At 40.5% G+C, this 25231-nt stretch overlaps 2 protein-coding genes across 2 annotated transcripts in view; both read right to left on the bottom strand.

Moving 5' to 3' along the window:
• Window positions 1–933: 933 nt before the first annotated feature.
• Window positions 934–25114, bottom strand: LOC126291857 (uncharacterized). The gene is made up of 3 exons (XM_049985579.1): window positions 25046–25114; window positions 3224–3515; window positions 934–2059 (listed from the first exon to the last, which is right to left on the bottom strand). Exons 2-3 carry the CDS (start codon window positions 3434–3436, stop codon window positions 1172–1174), a joined length of 1101 nt encoding a protein of 366 aa, XP_049841536.1. The 5' UTR covers window positions 3437–3515; window positions 25046–25114; the 3' UTR covers window positions 934–1171.
• The window catches only part of LOC126291440 (uncharacterized), a 137550-nt gene continuing 115784 nt past the window's right edge, over window positions 3466–25231 (bottom strand). The window contains exon 13 of the mRNA XM_049984954.1: window positions 3466–3515. Coding sequence (XP_049840911.1) covers window positions 3466–3515 — 50 coding nt within the window. The remainder of the gene's footprint in view (window positions 3516–25231) is intronic.

Raw genomic sequence — 25231 nt, forward strand, 5'->3', positions numbered from 1 at the left:
GACAGATGGAAAACCGAAAAACCATTTGTCAAATTTTGCTTCAAGGACATGAAAGAAAATCAATTTTGTATCAAATTATTACTGGCGATGAAAAATGGATTTATTTTATGATTCCTAAGTGGGAGAAATCATGGGTCAATCCGGCACAACCATCAACATTGACGACAAAACCAGATCGATTCAGCAAGAAGACAATGCTCTGTGTTTGGTGGGATCAGAAAGGTGTGGTGTATCATGAGCTTCTAAAACCCGGTGAAACTGTGAATACTAATCGCTGCAGACAACAAATGATTAATTTGAACTATGCATTGATCGAAAAAAGACCAGAATGGGCCATAAGACATGACAAAGCAATTTTTTACATGACAATGCACCTGCACACAAAGCAAAACTGGTTCAGGATACAATCAAAACAAGTGGCTGGGGGCTGCTACCCCACCCACCGTATTCACCAGACTTGGCTCTTTCTGACTACCATTTGTTTTCATCAATGGGACACGCATTGGCTGAGGAACACTTCGATTCCTACGAAGAAGTCGAAAATTTGGTGTCTCATTGGTTTGCTTCAAAAGACGAACATTTCTATTGGTGTGGTGTCCACAAACTGCCAGAAAGGTGGTCAAAATGTATGGTCAGTACTTTGAATAAAATATTTTTACTTTTCAATTCAAAATTAGTTTTCATTTTCACAAAAAAAAATGCTCATTTCATACTGGTACGCCTGGTACAACACTTCTGATGTTACTCAAAAGTGGTAAATAATAACAAGTAATATCAATCAAAAACACAGTATTTATATGAAATAGTAGTATTACAAAACATTTTTCAGTGTTGTCACCTAATAAGAAAAATATATTCTATTTTTAAATGATCACAGTTAAAAAGAAATCACATTTCTTTGTTCTACAACAATTATTTGTAATTGCAGACATACAGAACACAGTTACAATGCTACAGTATTGTGAACTACAGTTTTGCTAAATGTTCTTCTATTTTCGTATTTTGCAGTTCACTGTACAGTTGTAAATGCTGAAAAATCGTACTAAAGCTGACTCTCATTTGAAATAAGTGTTCTGCTGAACATGTTATTTATTAACAACAGACATGGCCCACAGCAGAAATGGAGGAACTGCTAGTGCTAGGTGCAACACTGTACAGTCTTTACATATTGTCAAGCAGGCATAAATTTCTCATGCTTCAAATCTCGTACTTTTACTTTTGGATGAATATGGCAAAGCTTCTTAAATGTGCTCAGACTCATTCTTATACCTGAACCACCACAATTTACAGATACCAGCAACTTGTTTTCATCAATGGGTGATGGTGACCGTCCATAATATGAGTGTGAGCTTTCATTACTAGGGTCATCATTTTCAGAAGATTCTGTGCAATTCTGTACAGGCTTGTTGGCTGATAATGGTTTTATTATTGGTCTATCAGAAACTGAAGATAAGCCTGTCAATTTATGAGCAACATTTTGAATTCTATGTGGAATACTCTTCATATCCTTCTTTTCCGGCCCTGGAACTTCAGGGCACAAACTTTTCGTATCATCCATATTGCTTTGCATAACTAATTTATTCAAATGTTCTATCTCCAATTCCCCAACATCGCAATCTTCATGAGAAAACTGACAACGTCTAACAACACTACTCTCTAAATCACATTGCTGTGCGCATAACCACATCTGAAAGGCTTTTATATGGTGCTGAAGGTGCTCTTTCAGAATTTCAAAATTATCAGAAAAGAAAGAACATTTTTTACATTTAAATTTTGTGGGCTTAGCTTTATAACTGACTGTCTGAAAACAGTATTTTGGTTCTGCATTTGGGTGGTGTACACTATGATGATTTTCATGAAATTGCTCCTCTGAATCAGTCCTTGCGCAACACAACATACACACATATTTACCAGCAACACACAATTTATTGCTTGTACTATGATGTTTCACAGTTGAAGTTTTTGTCTGAGAGGATCGAGAATCTTTCCATTTTTTGCAGCATGCACCCTCTGAAGTCAGCAATTCTTGGAGTTCTGTTTGACTATGACCCTCCTCTGGCTGCAATAAATCAGCAGAAAGAGTAAAAGTACATCAGAAAAACTTGCAACGGATGGCAGAGAAAGAAAAAGGTGAAGGAAGTCAGGGTGAAATTTATCAACAGAGTAAGATGTAACTGACAAAAGGAGGGTTGGGTTATTTGGAAAAGGAGACCAGACAGTGTGATCATCAGTCTCATCGGATTAGGGAAGGATGGGGAAGGAAGTCAGCCGTGCCCATTCGAAGGAACCATCCCGGCATTTGCCTGGAGTGATTAAGGGAAATCACAGAAAACCTAAATCAGATGGTCGGACACGACAAAAGGACACGTAGGGCTGGGAAGGAGAAGGTGGATGGATGGTGATAGGAATAGAGTGAGGGGTAGGGGGGATGGGATAGGAAGGAGAGAAGGGTGGCAAAGTTGGGGAGGGAGGAGGCCAGAGATAGGGGAGGATTCCAAGGTGAAACACAGGGGAAGGGGGTGGGTGGGGAGTGCAGTGCAAGGTGTTAGGGGGAGGGGAGTGTAAGAGGGTGTAAGAGAATTGAGGGGGCATATGGGTTAGAGATGGGGCTAGGGGAAAAGGAAGTAGTGAGAGTGGGTGGGGAAGAAGCAGTTATGGGAGAGAGAGGAAGGAGAAAAGGGGGGGGGGGGGAGATGATGAGGATGTGCGGGAGACGGTGAAGAGGGAGGCGGTTAAGGGAGTCAATCCAAAGCAATTATAGCAGTAGCAATGCCAAACACAAAGTAAATAAAATAATGAATTTTTGAAAATATAATGTAACTACTCGCCAAGTGGGGGCAGGAGAACACACACGTGCAAAGGTTAAGGAAGTTTTTAAGCTTCTGGAGCCAGTGACTCCTTCTGGCAGAAGGTCTGACGAGGAAGGAGTAGAGGTGAAGGATAAGGACTGGTGAGGAAATAGGTACAGAACTAAGGGTCAGAGGAGACTTAGTAGTAAGACGACCAAGTCTCAAACTCCCCCTTTTCCTAAAACTTGCCAGTCTTTTATCATCCCTCATTCTTCCCCTTCAGCCCTGCTGCCAGGAGAAGGAACTACTAGCTCCAAATGCTTGCGAATTAACTTAACCTTTATATGTGTGTTCTCCTGCTACTGCTTCGTGATTAGATTTTTTTGTCTATCCAGTTACATGATATTTTCAAAAATAAAATAAATTATTCTTACAAGAGATCCTGCATGCTGGGCTGATGAAGAAGCAGAAGAAGCAGTAGTCACAGATTTGGTACCAAGCTCATAATTTGTCTCCGAGAATTCATCGTCCAGTTTCAATGATGCAGCTTCTTCATTATATTTCACCAATTCTGGCATTGTATGGTGCATTACATTTTCGAGTTTCAGTGGTGCAACTTCTTCATTATGTTTTACTAGTACTGGCATAGTATGATGTCTTATGCGACAGTGCTGCTTTATGGCCAGTTCAGTTGATCCCTCATAGGGACAATACCCACAATGCCACCTGAGAAAACATATGGTAAAAAATGGCTTTACACAATACATCAGACAGAGTCCTTATTATAGCCGCATTGTTTAAATATGAGTGGTATGATCTGTGTATAATCACAGAACAATGATTAAATTTTGAGAAATGTTCTTTTATTTCCTACATTAAGTCTGATTCCCAACCTCTATTAACCATATCCTAAAGTTTATTCAGCGGGTTAACTTGGAATATTACTTTATTATACACAAACCATTAGAAAACAAGACTAGGAAACTAATATAATAGGTTTTTTATTTACGTTTGAGAGTAATTCAATATAAAGACAAATTACAACCTCACCTAATCTCCTCCACCAATCAGATCATGACACTTGTCATACTGTCCATTCTGTCTTAGTAAATAATCCAATTTATTTCATACTTTCCACAAACAATACAGTTTGAAATACACTGCTGTTTCTGTACAGACTTGTTACTCACTGTATATTAACCTGCCATAATATTTATTACCTTAAAAAATTCTAATATTTCAATAAGTTGCTACTCAACACACAACAGAGATCCTGAGACACAGATAAGCACACCAAAAGAACAGGCAGAAAGTGAAGTTTCAGCCAACTAGACTTTTGTCGGAAATAGACACCTCACACACACACACACACACACACACACACACACACACACACACACACACACACAATGACAGCCTCTGGCTACTGAAGCCAGATTCGGAGTCTAGCTACTGAAGCCACTGTGATCATGTGTGTGTGAGAGAGTTGCATTTGTGTGTGTGTGTGTGTTTTTTCTCTTTCCTATGGAGGCCTAGTTGGCTGAAAACTCACTCTCTGACAGTTGTTTTGTAGCGCATATCCGCGACACAGTGTCTCCCCTATATGGTGAGTAGTAACTGTCCTTTTCATAATATTCCATCCTTGATTTTCCACTGTTTAATCCTAAAGTTTCGTCTGATACAAATTTAAATTTTGTTTTAGCACAGCTTATTGTCTCAGCTGTGCATCTCCTTACATTTACTCAAGTACATAATTAGGTCATTTGCTAGTGATTGGTATGGCTGCCCAGTAAATAATAATTTTTACACCATGGATTTGTACACTGAATTACAATTTTTATCTAGTGCGTTTTCTACACATCTTTTAGTTGTAATATTTTCTAAGAGTTTTCCACAGCATGCTATAATCTTTAACAATACTCAGCTGACAACCTTCAAGTATACACGGTGTTACAAAAAGGTACGGCCAAACTTTCAGGAAACATTCCTCACACACAAATAAAGAAAAGATTTTATGTGGACATGTGCCCGGAAACACTTAATGTCCATGTTAGAGCTCATTTTAGTTTCAGCAGTATGTACTGTACTTCCTCGATTCACCACCAGTTGGACCAATTGAAGGAAGGTAATGTTGACTTCGGTGCTTGTGTTGACATGCGACTTATTGCTCTACAGTACTAGCATCAAGCACATCAGTACGTAGCATCAACAGGTTAGTGTTCATCACGAATGTGATTTTGCAGTCAGTGCAATGTTTACAAATGCGGAGTTGGCAGATGCCCATTTGATGTATGATTAGCACGGGACAATAGCCGTGGCGCGGTATGTTTGTATCGATACAGATTTCGAAAACGAAGGTGTCCCGACAGGAAGACATTTGAAGCAATTGATCGGCGTCTTAGGGAGCACGGAACATTCCAGCCTATGACTCGCGATTGGGGAAGACCTAGAACGACGAGGACACCTGAAATGACGAGGCAATTCTTCGTGCAGTTGACGATAACCCTGATGTCAGCATCAGAGAAGTTGCTGCTGTACAAGGTAACGTTGACCATGTCACTGTATGGAGAGTGCTACGGGAGAACCAGTTCTTTCCGTACCATGTACAGCGTGTGCAGCCACTATCAGCAGCTATTTTGTGTCCACGGGTACACTTCTGCGAATGGTTCATCCAACACTGTGTCAATCCACATTTCAGTGCAAATGTTCTCTTTACGGATGAGGCTTCATTCCAACGTGATCAAATTGTAAATTTTCACAATCAACATGTGTGGGCTGATGAGAATCCGCACGCAATTGTGCAATCATGTCATCAACACAGATTTTCTGTGAACGTTTGGGCAGGCATTGTTGGTGATGTCTTGATTGGGCCCTATGTTCTTCCACCTACACTCAATAGAGATTATGATTTCGTACTTCTCTTCAAATAACATTAATCATGGAATGGAAACACACAGCAACGGAACGTACTAGCATGACTTCAAACACTTTGTTACAGGAAATGGCCAAAATCTCCTCCATTAGCGAGGATACGTGCATCCACCCTCCATCGAATGGAATCCCTGAAGCGCTGATGCAGCGCTGGAAAATGGCATATTGTATCGCAGTCGTCCACAATACGAGCACGAAGAGTCTCTACATTTGGTACTGGGGTTGTGTAGACAAGAGCTTTCAAATGCGCCCATAAATGAAAGTCAAGTACGGCACAACATGTAGTTCATGCACGATGGAGCTCCTGCACTTTTCAGTTGAAGTGTTCATACGCTTCTAAACAACAGATTCAGTGATCGATGGATTGGTAGAGGTGAACCAATTTCATGGCCTCCACAATCTCCTGACCTCAACCCTCTTGACTTTCATTTATTGTCGCATTTGAAAGCTCTTGTCTACACAGCCCCGGTACCAAATGTAGAGACTCTCCATGCTCGTATTGTGGATGACTGCAATACAATATGCCATTCTCCAGGGCTGCATCAGCGCTTCAGGGATTCCATTCGACGGAGGGTGGATGCACGTATCCTCGCTAATGGAGGACATTTTGACCATTTCCTGTAACAAAGTGTTTGAAGTCATGTTAGTACGTTCTGTTGCTGTGTGTTTCCATTCCATGACTAATGTTATCTGAAGAGAAGTAATAAAATTAGCTCTAACATGGAAAGTAAGCGTTTCCGGACACATGTCCACATAACATATTTTCTTTCTTTGTGTGTGAGGAATGTTTCCTGAAATTTTGGCCATATCTTTTTGTAACACCCTGTATATAATAATAAAAAAATTGCAACAAAAGTAATGTAAAATAAAACACTCATTTTATGTTCTCCTTTTATGAATCTTAACACCTTCATTGCTGTGATCATGAATACAAATCCTTCTACACAGTTCCCCAGGTGTTATAGATGTGTTTACACATGCTGCTTGGCTTTCCTTACAGCACTGTGGGTGTCTGAAGGCACACTGAGCTGCCAACATCTCATTACTGCTGTGATTACACACAGTCCAAATCTGTTGGTAGAGATTTCATGCATAACAGTGCATTCATTTGTGCCGACAGATAGCACCTTCAAAAAATCACACGTTTAATGACATGGGGGAAAAGAAAGAAACACCTATTGAAAGCTACAAATTAGTTGTGGTTTTATAGACAACCATCAGACTGTTATAAACTGGTGTGAGACCAGTTCACTTTCCTGCAGCTGTGTCCTAACTTACACTATTAAGGACTTCAGTGAAAATATTGTTTGAAATATATACAAAAATACGGTTTCAAATACAGTCAAAGCCCAATATATAACGGATTCAGATATAATGCCATACAAAGTAAGTTCCCCAAACTACAACATCATTTATGAATGGTTTTTGCAGTCTCAATATATTTTATAACCTTGAAAAAAATATTGTTACAGCCTGCATATAGCCTTTCTACAGGATAATTTACTGCTGCAACCTCCAAGCTCTCTAAACAATAACCAAAATAGATGGATGTAATTAAATTCAACCACTGGTTTGTCTTAGCAATGTATCAGGATTACTGCTGGACAGGAGCTTTAAATACATATCTCACAGTTAACACTGTGACACACTCAACGAAGTGAATACACAACAGTGCATGGCAATAATCAAAATAAGCACAACCTTTGTGTGGATCATAAATTATTGATTCATTGTCTATATTTGTGTGTGCTCGTTATGATGTCACAGAAATGGAAAGCAGCTTTTCAACATTCAACCATCTCTTATGTACATATGGAGACCGAAGCAACCAAGACATTAGTACAGATTTTCATTTATTGCTTCATCATCATCATCATTTAAGACTGATTATGCCTTTCAGCGTTCAGTCTGGAGCATAGCCCCCTTATAAAATTCCTCCATGTTCCCCTATTCAGCGCTAACATTGGTGCCTCTTCTGATGTTAAACCTATTACTTCAAAATCATTCTTAACCGAATCCAGGTACCTTCTCCTTGGTCTGCCCTGATTCCTCCTACCCTCTACTGCTGAACCAATGAGTCTCTTGGGTAACCTTGCTTCTCTCATGCATGTAACATGACCCCACCATCTAAGCCTGTTCATCCTGACTGCTACATCTATGGAGTTCATTCCCAGTTTTTCTTTTCTTTGATTTCCTCATTGTGGACACCCTCCTGCCATTGTTCCCATCTACTAGTACCTGCAATCGTCCTAGCTACTTTCATATCCGGGACCTCAACCTTGTTGATAAGGTAACCTGAATCCACCCAGCTTTCACTCCCATACAACAAAGTTGGTCGAAAGATTAAACGGTGCACAGATAACTTAGTCTTGGTACTGACTTCCTTCTTGCAGAAGAGAGTAGATCATAGCTGAGCGCTCACTGCATTAGCTTTGCTACACTTCGCTTCCAGTTCTTTCACTATGTTGCCATCCTGTGAGAATATGCATCATAAGTACTTGAAACCGTCCACCTATTCTAACTTTGTTTCTCCTATTTGGCACTCAATCCGTTTATATTTCTTTCCCACTGACATTACTTTCGTTTTGGAGATGCTAGTCTTCAAACCATAGTCCTTACATTTCTGATCTAGCTCTGAAATATTACTTTACAAACTTTCAATCGAATCTGCCATCACAACTAAGTCATCCGCATATGCGAGACTGCTTATTTTGTGTTCACATATCTTGATCTCACCCAGCCAGTCTATTGTTTTCAACATATGATCCATAAATAATATGAACAACAGTGGAGACAGGTTGCAGCCTTGTCTTACCCCTGAAACTACTCTGAACCATGAACTCAATTTACTGTCAACTCTAACTGCTGCCTGAGTATCCATGTAAAGACCTCTAATCGCTTGCAAAAGTTTGCCTCCTATTCCATAATTTCGTGGAACAGACAATAACTTCCTCCTAGGAACCCGGTCATATGCCTTTTCTAGATCTATAAAGCATAGATACAATTCCCTGTTCCACTCATAACACTTCTCGATTATTTGCCGTAAGCTAAAGATCTGGTCCTGACAACCTCTAAGAGGCCTAAACCCACACTGATTTTCATCCAATTGTTCCTCAACTAATACTCGCACTTTCCTTTCAACAATACCTGAGAAGATTTTAACCACAACGCTGATTAAAGAGATACCTCTGTAGTTGTTACAATCTTTTCTGTTTCCATGTTTAAAAATTGGTGTGATTACTGCTTTTGTCCTGTCTGATGGAACCTGTCCCGACTCCCAGGCCATTTCAATTATCCTGTGTAGCCATTTAAGACCTGACATTCCACTGTATTTGATGAGTTCCGGCTTAATTTCATCCACCCCAGCTACTTTACTGCACTGCATTGACCATTTTCTCCACTTCCTCAAATGTGATCCTATTTCCATCATCATTCCTATCCCATTCTATCTCGAAATCTGAAACATTGCTGATCGTATTTTCACCTACATTGAGCAACTCTTCAAAATATTCCCTCCATCTGCCCAAGGCATCCACAGGATTCACCAGAAGTTTTCCTGACCTGTCCAAAGTACTTGTCATTTCCTTCTTACCTCCCTTTCGAAGACTGCTAATTACACTCCAGAATGGTTTTCCAGCAGCTTGACCCATAGTCTCCATCCTGCTTCCAATGTCTTTCCAAGATTTATTCTTGGATGCTGCAATTATCTGTTTGGCTTTGTTTCTTTCTTCAACATAACTTTCTCTGTCTACCTGAGTTCTAGTATGTAGCCATTTTTGATGCGCCTTCTTTTTCCTTTTAGAGGCTGCCTTGGCTGTGTCATTCCACCAAGCTGTTTGCTTCATCCTACTTTTACACACTACTGTTCCAAGACATTCTTTAGCCACTTCTAGTACTGAGTCCCTGTATTGTCCATTCCTTTTCCAGACTGTAATTGACTACATTCAACTAACTGGTACCTTTCTGAGATCGCTGTTATGTACTTGTGCCTGATTTCCTTATCCTGAAGTTTCTCTACTCTTATTGTCCTACATATGGACCTGACCTCCTGCACTTTCGGCCTCACAATCCCAATTTCACTGCAGAATAAATAATGATCAGTGTCATCAAAGAATCCCCTGAATACACGTGTGTCCCTCACAGCCTTCCTGAATTCCTGATTTGTTATTATATAGTCAATGACAGATCTGGTTCCCCTGCCTTCCCAAGTATACCGGTGAATGTTCTTATGTTTAAAAAAGAAGTTTGTGATTACTAAGCCCATACTGGCACAGAAATCCAAGAGTTGTTTCCCACTCCTGTTGGCCTCCAAATCCTCTCCAAATTTACCCACAACCTTTTCATACCCTTCTGTTCAATTTCCAATCCTGGCGTTAAACTCACCCATGAGCAGAACACTGTCCTTGTCCTTTACTCTAACAACTACATCACTGAGTGCCTCATAAAAACTATCCATCTTATCTTGATCTGTTGTTGCTTCAGTCTCCATATATTGTTCTTGTTGTGGTCTTCAGTCCTCAGACTGGTTTGATGCAGCTCTCCATGCTACTCTATCCTGTGCAAGCTTCTTCATCTCCCAGTATCTACTGCAACGTACATCCTTCTGAATCTGCTTAGTGTATTCATCTATTGGTCCCCCTCTACGATTTTTACCCTCCACACTGCCCTCCAATACTAAATTGGTGATCCCTTGATGCCTCAGAACATGTCCTACCAACCGATCCCTTCTTCTAGTCAAGTTGTGCCACAAACTCCTCTTCTCCCCAATCCTATTCAATACTTCCTCATTAGTGTGTGATCCACCCATCTGATCTTCAGCATTCTTCTGCAGCACCACATTTCGAAAGCTTCTATTCTCTTCTTGTCCAAACTATTTATTGTCCATGTTTCACTTCCATACATGACTACACTCCATACAAATACTTTCAGAAATGACTTCCTGACACTTAAATCTATACTCGATGTTAACAAATTTCTCTTCTTCAGAAACGCTTTCCTTGCCATTGCCAGTCTACATTTTATATCCTCTCTACTTCGACCATCATCAGTTATTTTGCTCACCAAATAGCAAAACTCCTTTACTACTTCAAATGTCTCATTTCCTAATCTAATTCCCTCAGCATCACCCGACTTAATTCAACTACATTCCAATATCCTCGTTTTGCTTTTGTTGATGTTCATCCTATATCTTCCTTTCAAGACACTGTCCATTACATTCAACTGCTCTTCCAAGTCCTTTGCTGTCTCTGACAGAATTACAATGTTATCGGCAAACCTCAAAGTTTTTATTTCTTCTCCATGGATTTTAATACCTACCCCAAATTTTTCTTTTGTTTCCTTTACTGCTCGCTCAATATACAGATTGAATAACATCGGGGAGAGGCTACAACCCTGTCTTACTCCCTTCCCAACCACTGCTTCCCTTTCATGTCCCTCGACCCATATAACTGCCATCTGGTTTCTGTACAAATTGTAATTAGCCATTCACTCCCTGTATTTTACCCCTGCCACCTTTAGAATTTGAAAGAGAGTATTCCAGCCAACACTGTCAAAAGCTTTCTCTAAGCCTACAAATACTAGAAACATAGGTTTACCTTTCCTTAATCTTTCTTCTAAGATAAGTCTAAGGTTAGTATTGCCTCACGTGTTCCAATATTTCTACGGAATCCAAACTGATCTTCCCCAAGGTCAACTTCTACTTTTTTTCAATTCGTCTGTAAAGAATTCGCATTAGTATTTTGCAGCTGTGGCTTATTAAACGGATTGTTCGATAATTTTCACATCTGTCAACACCTGCTTTCTTTGGGATTGGATTTATTATATTCTTCTTGAAGTCTGAGGGTATTTCGCCTGTTTCATACATCTTGCTCACCAGATGGTAGAGCTTTGTCAGGACTGGCTCTCTCAAGGCCGTCAGTAGTTCCAATGGAATGTTGTCTACTACGGGGGCCCTGTTTCGACTCAGGTCTTTCAGCGCTCTGTCAAACTTTTCATGCAGTATCGTATCTCCCATTTCATCTTCATCGACATCCTCTTCCCTTTCAATAATATTGTCCTCAAGTACATCGCCCTTGTATAGACCCTCTATATACTCCTTCCACCTTTCTGCTTTCCCTTCTTTGCTTAGAATTGGGTTTCCATCTGAGCTCTTGAGGTTCATACAAGTGGTTCTCTTTTCTCCAAAGGTCTCTTTAATTTTCCTGTAGGCGGTATCTATCTTACCCCTAGTGAGATAAGCCTCTACATCCTTACATTTGTCCTCTAGCCATCCCTGCTTAGCCATTTTGCACTTCGTGTTGATCTCTTTTTTGAGACGTTTGTATTCCTTTTTGCCTGTTTCATTTACTGCATTTATATATTTTCTCCTTTCATCAACTAAATTCAATATTTCTTCTGTTACCCAAGGATTTCTACTATCCCTCGTCTTTTTACCTACTTGATCCTCTGCTGCCTTCACTACTTCATCCCTCAAAGCTACCCATTCCCCCGTTCCCTTATGCTCTCCCTGAAACTCTGTACAACCTCTGGTTCTTTCAGTTTATCCAGATCCCATCTCCTTAAATTCCCACTTTTTTGCAGTTTCTTCAGTTTCAATCTATAGGTCATAACCAATAGATTGTGGTCAGAGTCCACATCTGCCCCTGGAAATGTCTTACAATTTAATACCTGGTTCCTAAATCTCTGTCTTACCATTATATAATCTATCTGATGCCTTTTAGTATCTCCAGGGTTCTTCCATGTATACAACCTTCTTTCATGATTCTTAAACCAAGTGTTAGCTATGATTACGTTGTGCTCTGTGCAAAATTGTGCAAATTTCTATCAGGCGGCTTCCTCTTTCATTTCTCTCCCCCAATCTATATTCACCTACTACGTTTCCTTCTCTCCCTTTTCCTACACTCGGATTCCAGTCACCCATGACTATTAAATTTTCGTCTCCATCCACTATCTGAATAATTACTTTTATTTCATCATACATTTCTTCAATTTCTCCGTCATCTGCAGAGCTAGTTCGCATATAAACTTGTACTACTGTAGTATGTGTGGGCTTCGTATCTATCTTGGCCAGACTAACGCATTCACTATGCTGTTTGTAGTAGCTTACCCGCATTCCTATTCATTATTAAACCTACTCCTGCATTACCCCTATTTGATTTTGTGTTTATAACCCTGTAGTTACCTGACCAAAAGTCTTTTTCCTCCTGCCACCAAACTTCACTAATTCCCACTATATCTAACTTTAACCTACCCATTTCCCTTTTTAAATTTTCTAACCTACCTGCCCGATTAAGGGATCTGACATTCCACGCTCTGATCCGTAGAACGCCAGTTTTCTTTCTCCTGACAACGACGCCCTCTTGAGTAGTCTCCATATATACATTATAAAAATTATTGATTGTGTGAAGAATGATGGAACTAAAGCAAGTTTATCATGCAAGAGTGGTGTACCTGAAGGAAAAATCAGGTCAAGGTATGGGTGAAAGAAAATAAACTTAGAAATTTTATAAATGCAGTTGAAAGTGATGTGATAACGGACAGAAAAACGACCAGACTAGGAGAAAAAGACAGTGAACTTGACAAATGACTTTATAGGTAACTTTTTAATCCTCGAGCAGGTGCACCTGTGTATAAAGTGAGTCAACCACAAATAAAATGACTTTGTGCAATTCCATTGTTGTTTCACAGTTGTGAACCCATATCTATTTCTTAATTATTGTTTCAACTAACATCATGTTGTCATACGTCAAAGTTAGCAGCAGTAACATCAAATGCAATGCAAAGAGAGGTGAGAAAAAAATTTACAGTCTGTGCAAGAAGATGACCCACACTACAAGCTATTAGCGCAGTCCTGCTGCAATGATGCTGTTGTCTATGAGATAATTAGTAATTGATGAGCGGTTGGATGGGGACTGATGCAGCTGCACTGTTTGATGATTCAAGTGGATCATTACTGTCTCAGTAACATCTGTCTGTGGCAATAGAGTGCTATAATGAAAGTTTATGTCATCACTGTTTAGTAAAGTATTGCTTTAGCTAGCATTATGAAAGTTTGTTTTATCATTCTTCAATTAAATTGATTAAAATGTAAGTTTATTTTATTGTTCTTAATTAAATAAAATTAAACTGTGATTTTGACCATATATGTTTACCTTGGTAACAACAGCTATTCTTTACATGTGTACACAGTGCACCACTTCTGCCATTCATGTTATGAAAAACAACACACGCGCTCGAGGGTCAGTAAAGAGATGTGAAGGTGTGCCACTTTCTGGGTCAATTATTAAATCCAAGCTGAAAAATTTCACTTTGACTTAGGTGGAAACGAAGATTTTATAGCTTCTGACAGTTGGTTTTCAAGAGGGAAACATCTCCATGGAATTCGGAAAACGACCATTCAGAGAGAAGCAAGGTCTGGTGATAGTGAATCAGCACCACAATTTTCTGAAATTCTACGCACAGTAACAGTAAATGAAAATTTAAGTGAGCATCAAGTGTATAATTCCTCGTTGCTAGAAATAAATAGGGCGATCATAAGCTGTAGCCTCTTTCTATAGGTAGACATAAAAGTCTGTGATGTTTCAGTCATGTAAACATGTCATCACTGCAATTCATTTACAGGCGTTCAAAGTATGCTTGGATGACATGTGATATTTTCACCAACTGGTTTCAAGAAAAGTGTTCTGTCAATGAGAACGCACCTACAGTCATTTAGGCTCAGAGAACACACTCTACTAATTCTCAACCACTGTTCAGCTCATCCACCTGCTGACATGTTGGTCATCAGATGAAGGAAAAATAAAAACTTTGTTTTTGCCCAAAAAAAGGCATTAATTCAGGTGCTAGATGATGCTAGATATGAGCATTTAAGTCTCATTATTACCATGAACTGCTCGCTTCGTAGGTAATTCAGATGAGGAAATTGTTTTTGAAATCTGAATATCTTAAAACTGTTGCTTATTCAGTAAGCCTAGAGTGGCAAGGCATCAGTTTGATCAGTATTAGGAATTGCCAGAAGACGTGTTCTGTTGAATAAAATGCAACAGACGAATGCCATACTGTGAGAGACTTCAACAGCAGTAACATCCAATCATCCATCCTGCGTGTGATGTTGTAGAGTGCAATACTGATCTTGAATACTTGAACTTTTCAGTAGCGGTTGAAAAGGCAGAACAGATTTCAGAGATCATGATGACAAAGACATTATTGATGCTGTTCGAAATGAGAGTGGTGAAGCAGTCAAGGATAAGGTTGATGAAGCTGAAGAAGAAAGTAGAGATGATATTCCCAGTACACATGAAGTATTGGATAAGATATACACATCAAAACAGGCTTTACATCACCTCGGTTCTGAGAGTTCCGGAAGCTGTACAGAAAACTGGAATAGAGACCAACATCAACATCATTTCTGCCCTTTTTATTGCTCATGAAATCCACACATTGCATGTTGTACCACCATACAGCGAGACCTTCATAGCCAGTGGTCGAGATTTCTATATACACCAGTCCCCCTAATACCCAGTAGCACGTCATCTTGCATTGACACATGCCTGTATTCATCGTGGCATACTGTCCACAAGTTCATCAAAGCATTGTTGGTCCAGATTGTCCCACGCCTCCACAGTGATTTCGTGTGGATCCCTCAGAGGGGTTGGTGGGTCACATTATCCATCCCAGGCATGTTTGATAGGGTTCGTGTCTGGAGAACAACCTGCCACTCTAGTTGAGCGATGTCATCCTGAAGAAAGTCATTCACAAGACGTGCACGATGAGGGTGCGAAGTGTCATCCACAAAGATGGATGCCTCGCCAATACAATATGCTGCCGATATGGTTGCACTATTGGTCAGAGGATGGTATTCAAGTATCGTACAGCCGTTACAGTGCCTTCTGTGACCACCAGCAGAGCGGCGTACGTCAGCCCCACATAATGCCACCCCAGAACAGGAGGGAACCTCCACCTTGCTGCACTCGGTGCACAGTGTGCCTAAGGTGTTCAGACTGACTGGGTTGCCTCCAAACACGTGTCTGATGATTGTCTGGTTGAAGGCATATGCGATTCTCATCAGTGAAGAGAACGTGATGCCAATCCTGAGCGGTCCATTCGGCACTTTTTTGGGCCCATCTGTACAGCACTGCATGGTGTTGTGGTTGCAAAGGTGGACCTCGCCATGGACGTCGGGAGTGAAGTTGCACATCATACAGCCTATTGCACACAGCTTGAGTCGTAACACGACATCCTATGGCTGCATTGAAAACCATTATTCGACAAGGTGGCGTTGCTGTCACGGTTACTCTGAGCCATAATCCGTAGGTAGCGGTCATCCACTGCAGTAGTAGCCCTTGGGAGGCCTGAGCAAGGCATGTCTTTGACAGTTCCTGCCTCTCTGTGTATCTCCTGCGCGTCTGAACAACATCGCTTTGTTTCACTCTGAGACGCCTGGACACTTCCCTTGTTGAGAGCCCTTCTTGGCACAAAGTAACAAAGCAAACCACAGTGTTGACCATCTAGGCATAGTTGAACTACAGGCAACCTGAGCCGTGTACCTCCTTCCTGGTGGAATGACTGGAACTGATCGGCTGTCGGACCCCTTCGTCTAATACAAGCTGGTAACAAATGGTTGTTTACATCTTTGGGTGGGTTTACTGACACCTCTGAACAGTCAAAGGGACTGTATCTGTGGTGCAATGTCCACAATCAACATCTATCTTCAGGAGTTCTAGGAATTGGGGTGATGTAACTTTTTTTGGTGTGTGTAAATAAGGTAATTACATCGATGGTGCAACAGTGTGCATCTAATCACCTGAAGGCCATAAAACAATACGCACTAATGAAAGCTGTGTGAAATGGCCCATTAATGAAAGTTAACCGACTTCTTGAAAGCAGTACAATAATGACATACTGTAGCTTGCAGACAATGTTGTACATTGTAATATTGTATTTGATAGCGTACTTTACATACCATGTTGAAACTCGAGTTACTGTTTGGTCAATGTTAAAATGAACTTTGTTCAATTGCTGTACACTATTTGGTAAATTTCTGAAATCTTTTACTTCTAATGTTCTTTATATTGAAATACAGTATGTGTAGTATTATACTATGTGTTGTTTCTCATGTTCCATGCATAGTTTGTCATTCCAAGGATAACCCTCAATATACCATGGGTACAAAGCATGTCCCCCAACAACCCTGTTATAATGAGCATCTACTGTATAAGCACAAGAAATCAATTTCTTGACATCTTCAATGACTGATTCCATCCCACTCAATTTTTGAACAAAAACTAATAAACATTTAATAATGTCATGATGTGATTCTTTAGTTTCACCCGGCGTATTTGATAATCAAAATATCCACGGGTGTACTGCCAGTCTATAGTGTCTAACGGGCACAATATTTCGGCGATCAAACATGTCGCCATTATCAGGTGAACTGATGGACTGAGCTCCTGTGAACGTGCCGGCACGGAGATCCGTACGCTATGGCTGCTCAGGGGGAACTGGGTTCGGTCGCGGTGGCGGCCGATTTAAATATCCTCCGCCCGCGGCGTGCTCCCTCCGCCGTCCGCGCCCCGCGGCACAGTAGCGCGGTGGAACAGATTGCGACGGCGTCTGAGATGACGTCGGTGTGATGGCTCCGTCCGCCATGGTCGTCACAACTATGCGTTTGCTCGATTTACTCTTGATTTAACAATGTCATGTTTCCCTACGAGTATTCTGTCTCTTCCCATATTTGAAACACTAGTTGAAATACCATTTAGTATATTACTAAACATAAACAGCATTTTACAATTATCTGTAATGTTGATCACTAAATTGTAATATGATAATTATGATTTTCCAATAACAAAGCAAAAAATCTAATTAACAATTGGGCGACTAGTACATAAATAGATCTACTGCACTGATGTTTAGTACTACACACTACCAGTTATGCATTACACTTATGGGCAACTAAATAAGACATGGGTATTGTACAGCAGAAAGAATGTTACAACCACCACAGCAAATGGCATAGCTTAGCAGGACATGTGGCTGTAATGTCATAGGAATTTGAAAGGGCTGCTGGCATGGCCAGTGAGCACAAGACAGACAAGACATAAAATGTTGTATTATTTGGAAATAGCTGAGAATGCATTTAATCATACATTTTCCAGTACAATCCTGGGACAGAACTATTCAAATAAATTCTCTGTATGTGTTCTTCTGGGACCCTGCCATGTCTATAATTGATATATTGTTAAATAGCCACTGACATAAAATTCAGATATGATTCTGTTGGAAATTTCCAGACACAGAATTGATTGAAGTTAATTGTAGGACAAGGAACCTAGTACAATGTTCGCTAACACCGTTTACTGTACAATAACAGTAACTGTCAATAGCAATAACAACACTCATTCTTCTGTTCATTGGTGTTGTTGTTGTAGCTCATTGTCCTAAAAAAGAAAAGGGACACAATCTCACCGGGAGGTTTTTCTAGGTCTTGTAACTGTTTAATAACAATGTGTTTATCTGCTTCTTGCACTGTAACCATTTCATTCAATAAATTCATCAGTAATGACAATTAGCTGGGTTCTCAAAATGATGTATTTCAGACATAAAATATAACTTCTTTAGATTGAAACATCAGAGAAAGTTACTCTGCCTTATATTTTCCACTTTTAGAAAACCACATGAGACTTTCTTTTCACGTCTTGAAACATTAACAATATATTCCACAATGCAACATTAGATGAGAGTTAGACTTAGATTTCTCTCTATCTAACAATATATTCCACAATGCAACATTGGAGTAGAGTTAAATTTAAACTTCTCTCCATCACTCTTACTACTACTGCTAATCCCTGCAGCATAAACATAAACCACACATACATTTATATTGACAGTTCAAAGAGTATAATTCAGATCAATTCTTAATCACAGATAATATTTATACAAAATAAATACATTGAGATATAATTAAATGTTCGTAAGTTAAAAGGTTTTTTTTAAAGATTTTAACAATAAAATATAGTAAATAACATGGGCATAAAAATCATACCTCTTGAGACATGGATATTCATCAATAATCTCAAATCAGATAATTATGCATGTCCAAAGCTGCGAAATACAACAGGAGCAAATGATGCATTGTAATGTATGACTGACTGCAGCTGTGTTACCATCTACACAGGTATAGTCTCACTATGGTGTATAGCTCTGAAACTTCTGTTAAGGTTAACTTTTCTACATCGAGCTTCCCTGCCTGAGGCTGGTTTAGCACAGTGGCCAAAGAATCTGTGAGGTAAACAAGTTGCTGGTAAGTATAAAGCTGATTAAGGTGAGGAGGATAGATTTCACAGGTTTGGAAACAAGGTGCGTGCTGGGTGAGGTAATGTTAAGCAGTAGACAGACGATTTACATGGGTGTTGTTTGTACAGAGAGATGCGGCCTCAATGGTGACACACAAAGTGTGTGATGGGAGTGTAACAGGCATACATTTCAGACATTCTAGGAAATGGTTATTGTTTTTAAAATAGAAGGAGGGTCTTTAACTGAAGGTTGTGGGTGTCGATCAAATAAGACAGATATACACTACTGGTCATTAAAATTGCAACACCACGAAAATGACGTGCAACAGATACGAAATTTACCTGACAGGAAGAAGATGCTGTGATATGCGAATGCTTAGCCTTTCAGAGCATTCACACAAGGTTGGCGCAGGTGGCGACACCTACAACATGCTGACATGAGGAAAGTTTCCAACCAATTTCTCATACACAAACAGCAGTTGACCGGTGTTGCCTGGTGAAACATTGTTGTGATGCCTCGTGCAAGGAGGAGAAATGCGTACCACCACGTTAACGACATCGATAAAGGTCGGATTGTAGCCTATCGCGATTGCGGTTTATTGTATCGCAACATTGCTGCTCGTGTTGGTCGAGATCCAATGACTGTTAGCAGAATATGGAATCGGTGGGTTCAGAAGGGCAATACGGAACGCCATGCTGGATCCTAATGGCCTCGTATCAGTAGCAGTCGAGATGACAGGCATCTTATCCGCATGGCCATAACGTATCGTGCAGCCATGTCTCGATCCCTGAGTCAACAGATGGGGATGTTTGCAAAACAACAACCATCTGCACGAACAGTTCGACAACGTTTGCAGCAGCATGGACTATCAGCTCAGAGACCACGTCTGCGGTTATCCTTGACGCTGCATCAGAGACAGGAGCACCTGAGATGGTGTACTCAATGACGAACGAATGGCAATAAATCATTTTTTCGGATGAATCCAGGTTCTGTTAACAGCATCATGATGGTCGCATCCGTGTTTGGCGACATCGCGGTGAATGCACATTGGAAGTGTGTATTCATCTTCGCCATACTGGTGTATCAACCAGCGTGGTGGTATGGGGTGCTATTGGTTACATGTGTCGGTTGCCCCTTGTTCGCACTGATGGCACTTTGAACAGTGGACGTTACATTTCAAATTTGTTACAATCCGTGGCTTTACCCTTCATTCGATCCCTGCGAAACCCTACATTTCAGCAGCATAATGCCCGACCGCATGTTGCAGGTCCTGTACGGGCCTTTCTGGATACAGAAAATGTTCGACTGCTGCCCTGTCCGGCACATTCTCCAGATCTCTCACCAAATGAAAATGTCTGGTCAATCGTGGCGGAGCAACTGGCTTGTCACAATACACCAGTCACTACTCTTAATGAACTGTGGTATCGTGTTGAAGCTGCATGGGCAGCTGTACCTGTACATGCCATACAAGCTCTGTTTGACTCAACACCCAGGCATATCAAGGCTGTTATTACGGCCAGAAGAGGTTGTTCTGGGTACTGATTTCTCAGGATCTATGCACCCAAACTGCGTTAAAATGTAATCATATGTCAGTTCTAGTATATTTTTGCAGTGAATACCTGTTTATCATCTGCATTATTCTTGGTGTAGCAATTTTAATGGCCAGTAGTATATGTTCAGTGGGTACTGAACTAACACCCCAATCCATAGAATTTCTAACCCCATGTATAGCCACCTTTTGCCTTCTTCATAATGTGCACAAACCAATCACTATGGCCAGCACACTGTTACTGGTCTCAAAGCACCCACCAAATATATATCTGCCTTAGTTGATCAGCACCTGCACCCTATAGTACAAAGACTCCCCTCCTATAGTAAACACATCAGCCATCTCTTAGATCATCCGAAATCTGTGTCTGCCAACTACCATCACACACGTTGCTTGTCGCCGTTGATGCCACAACCCTCAATACCAACATCCCCCAAGTACATGGCCTTTCTGCTGCTGAACATTCCCTCAATCATCAAGTACCTGATTCTAAACCTGACCTCTTTCCTGCTCACAACAACTACTTTACATTTTAGGGGCACACATACAAACATATTAGGGGCACGGGCATAGAAACCAGAATGGTCCTTCCAATGCCAACTGTTTCACAGGTCCCTGGAGGATGTTTTCCTGGGACTCATACATTCATTCAGCTTCTTGTTTAATTTATATATATGAAATGACACTTTTGCTATATGGATCCATGTTAAGACAGGCCTGTCAAAATTTTTTAAAAACTCTTTACACATTCTGTCAACTAAATTTCATGTGGTCCTATCCCATATTCCACATCACCTTCCTTGATGTTGACTTTATCCTCGCTGATGGTCAGCTACACACTTCTGTTCACATTAAACCTACTAACAAACAACAGTACTTACAGATACACTTCTCGGGTTGCCACAATTGCTCAGCAACTTCAGGTGGTGGTAGTTGCTGCTGTCACTGGTGTAAGAAGTGTGACAGCAAGACTGACAGTGGCAAATACTCCCAACTGACAGCAGGAAACAGCAACTGAAGTTGTCAAGCAGCTGCATCAGTGAAATATTGAGAGATTTACACAATACAATCCAGCAGCAAACCGGAGAAGTGTATATGCAACAGATTCGTTGGGAAAGCCTGAAAAGTCACAACAGTACTCAGTTGCAACCTTTCCATGTCAAACGACCCCTCTTGTACAGCCTCCACATCTGATGAATGTGTCTGTTCAGTTGCAGACACTTTACCATAATACAGCACTATTCTCACTTCAGCCTTCACTGGACGTAATTTCCCCACCAGCCTAGATTAAACACAGATTTCCCAGGGCTATCACATCCAATTCTGGCACTGCTGATCCCTTCAAGAAACAACTTAGGAGTACACTCTTGTAACTCAGCATTATCTTGAACTTGCACAAATTAATCAGCTACTTTGAGAAGGCTATGACGTCCTCAAATAATGTCCTGAAACAAGGTCCATTTTGTCTGACATTTTGCGCACCATGACCACCAGAGAAGTGTTTCACTGTGCCACAGTCTCCACAATACATTGAGGGTACAAAATTCATAGGACACCTTCTAATTTCATTCTGGACCTCCTTTTGCCTGGTGTAGTGCAGTTACTCTATGTGACATGGACTCAACAAGTCACTGGAAGTTTCCTGCAGAAATATTGACCCATGCTGCCTCCACAGCTGAGAAACTGTTGCTGGTGAAGATTTTGTGCACAGACTAACCTCTCAATTGTGTCCCATAGATATTTGATGGGATTTATGCCTGGCGATATGGACGGCCTATCACGTGCTTGAACAATACAGAATGTTCTTCAAACCAATTGCAAACAGTTGTAGACCAGTAACATGGCTTATTGTCATCCATAAAATTTCCATCATTGTTCGGGAACATGAAGTCCATTAATGGCTACAAACGTTCTCCTAGTAGCTGAACATAATCATTTACAGTCAACAATCAGTTCAGTTGGACCAGAGGACCCAGTCAATATCATGTAAACACAGCCCACTCAATTATGGAGCCACAATCAGCTTGCGAAGTGCCTTATTGACAACTGCGGATATAGCTTTGTGCATTCTGCACCACACTTGAACCCTACCATCAGTTCTTACCAACTGATATCAGGACTCACTTTACCAGCCATGGTTTTACAGTCATCTAGAGTCCAATCAATATGATTAAGAGCCCTGTGAGGCACTACAGGTGATGTCATGCTGTTAGCAAAGGCATCTTCAGCCATAGCCTGTTAACATCAAATTTCGCCACACTGCCCTAACAGATGTGTTCATCATACGCCCCACGTTGATTTCTGCAATTACTTCACTCAGTGTTGCTTGTCTGTTAGCACTGACGACTCTACATAAATGCCACTGCTCTCGGCCTTTAAGTGAAGGCCATCAGCCACGGCATTGTCCGTGGTGAGAGGTAATGTCTAAAATTTGGTATTCTCAGTACACTCTTGACTCTGTAGATTTTGGAATATTGAATTCCCAAAAGATTTCTGAAACAGAATGTCCCATGTGTCTAGCTCTGAATACCATTCTCCATTCAAAGTCTGTTACTTCTCATCATGTGACCATAATCAAGCCGGAAACCTTTTTACATGGATCACCTTAGTACAAATGACAGCTTCACCACTGTCCTTTTATACCCTGTGTATGTATTACTACTGTCACCTGTATGTGTACTTATTGCTATTCCATGTCTTTCGTCGCCTCAGAGTATCCTGGTCAGCCCTTGTGTTCCTTCTTCACCCATTTCCCTACCCAACACCTCTTACCCCATTGCCCATCCCCACTGCAAGACTTGCCCTATGCATCCTCCTATCACGACCAATACCAGCCCTGCAACTGGAAAAAAATTACTAACAAATGGAGAGCAACCTGTGAAATGACACATGCCATGTGCCAGCTTTTATGTAAACCTGTTCGGCCTTCTACATTGGTGTAACTACCACCAAGTTATCAGTTAGGATGAATGGGCATAGGCAGTGGTGTTTAGTAACAACATTCAACATTCTGTTGCAGAGTATGCTCTACAACATGACAATTGTGACCTCGGCGCCCATACCACACATATGCCATCTTGATCGTTTGACCAGACAGCAGCTTTCAGGACTGTAGCCCAACCTACATAGGTAGGAATGATCATCAAAATAAAATAAGAGAAATCAGAGCTCGAACAGAAAGTTTTAGGTGTTCGTTTTTCCTGCTCGCTGTTCGGGAGTGGAATAGTAGAGAGATAATATGATTCTGGTTCGATGAACCCTCTGCCAAGCACTTAAATGTGAATTGCGGAGTAGTCATGTAGATGTAGATGTAGGTGGGAACTGATGTTACAACTCTTGGTTCTTGGCAACTCCGTAGCTCTAATTTAATTTCATTATTTTCTTTAATTTCCTCAGCTTATTTTCAGAAACTATTCCTTTCTTCATTTCCTTTTAGTTTTCTATATCTTTCATTCTCTGGCCTGCCTATTTTCCCACCCCCACTCCATATTCACCACATATAATGCACTCATATTTCCGCTGTTATTAACTCTTGCAGGATGTTTTGTCAGTCATCTCTGTCTTACTTATTACCCTAGCTCCCTCCTTTAAGCTCTCACGTTTTTAATTTCACTCAGCGTCATACTCAACAATCAGTCTTTTCTTCTCACCCTGTCTGGTAAGGTCTCCCCTGGCCTGGGGTTCTGGAAGAATTTCTAAACTCTCTCCACTCAGTAAACTTTGCCAATCTTTTTTCTTCATCCCTCTTCCTTACCCTTCTTCTTCCAAAAGAAGGAGCCATTGGCTCTGAAAGGTTGCTTATTTCTTTAAGCTTTATATGTGTTTTCTCCTGCCAAGTTTTCATATTCTCTTGCTTACTACATGAAAACTATTAGTCCTACAGAAAAAAATAAACAGGACCTTTTTGGAGTAAATGCAATGTACTTAAAATTTTGTACTGGGATACATTTTCACTAGAGGCTGAATTTTTTGTTGAATTATTCAAGACAAAACTTACAAAGGCAACTTTCAAACACATTTTTCTTGAATAACTCAAAAAAATATTCCAGTACAATATTTAACACATTAAAATTCCAACAAAAATGTCCCTACCATTACTCCTGAACTAACAGTTTGCGTGAAGCAAGCGAGAGACAATGAAAAGACATTGCTTATTGCACAGAACCCATAGGCAGGGGCAGCTGAGTCACCTCTTGTGTGTGTGTGTTTGTGTGTGTGTGTGTGTGTACTGATGGGAAAAAAATCCGTACGTCAAGGAATAATCAATGTACAGTAATGAAACTTTGGGAATACATTTGTCTTGGTAACATATTTAATGGATTACAAGTTGCAAGACCACAGGTTAATGTGTTCACAAGAAAAGCTAGTGCAAATATGGAATGGTGGTACATTAATAACAGGTGTAACCACCATCAGAATGTTGAACACATGCATCCAAATGTGCACACATTGTGTCATACAGAACCACAGGAATTATACTTACTTCGCTGTGCACGTGTTCTTCTTTCTAATACGTGTTTTCAGACTATTTACATTAATGCAATTTGTATCACAATCCACACGTGATATTTTTGTCTTCTTTGATGTGGACTCTGGAAAATTAAAAAGAAATACAGGAAAAATTGAGACTTATTCCAGATATTTTTGTAATTTATGTTCCTAGTCTATA

This window comes from Schistocerca gregaria, chromosome 9 (assembly GCF_023897955.1).
Source record: "Schistocerca gregaria isolate iqSchGreg1 chromosome 9, iqSchGreg1.2, whole genome shotgun sequence".
Lineage (NCBI taxonomy): Eukaryota > Metazoa > Arthropoda > Insecta > Orthoptera > Acrididae > Schistocerca > Schistocerca gregaria.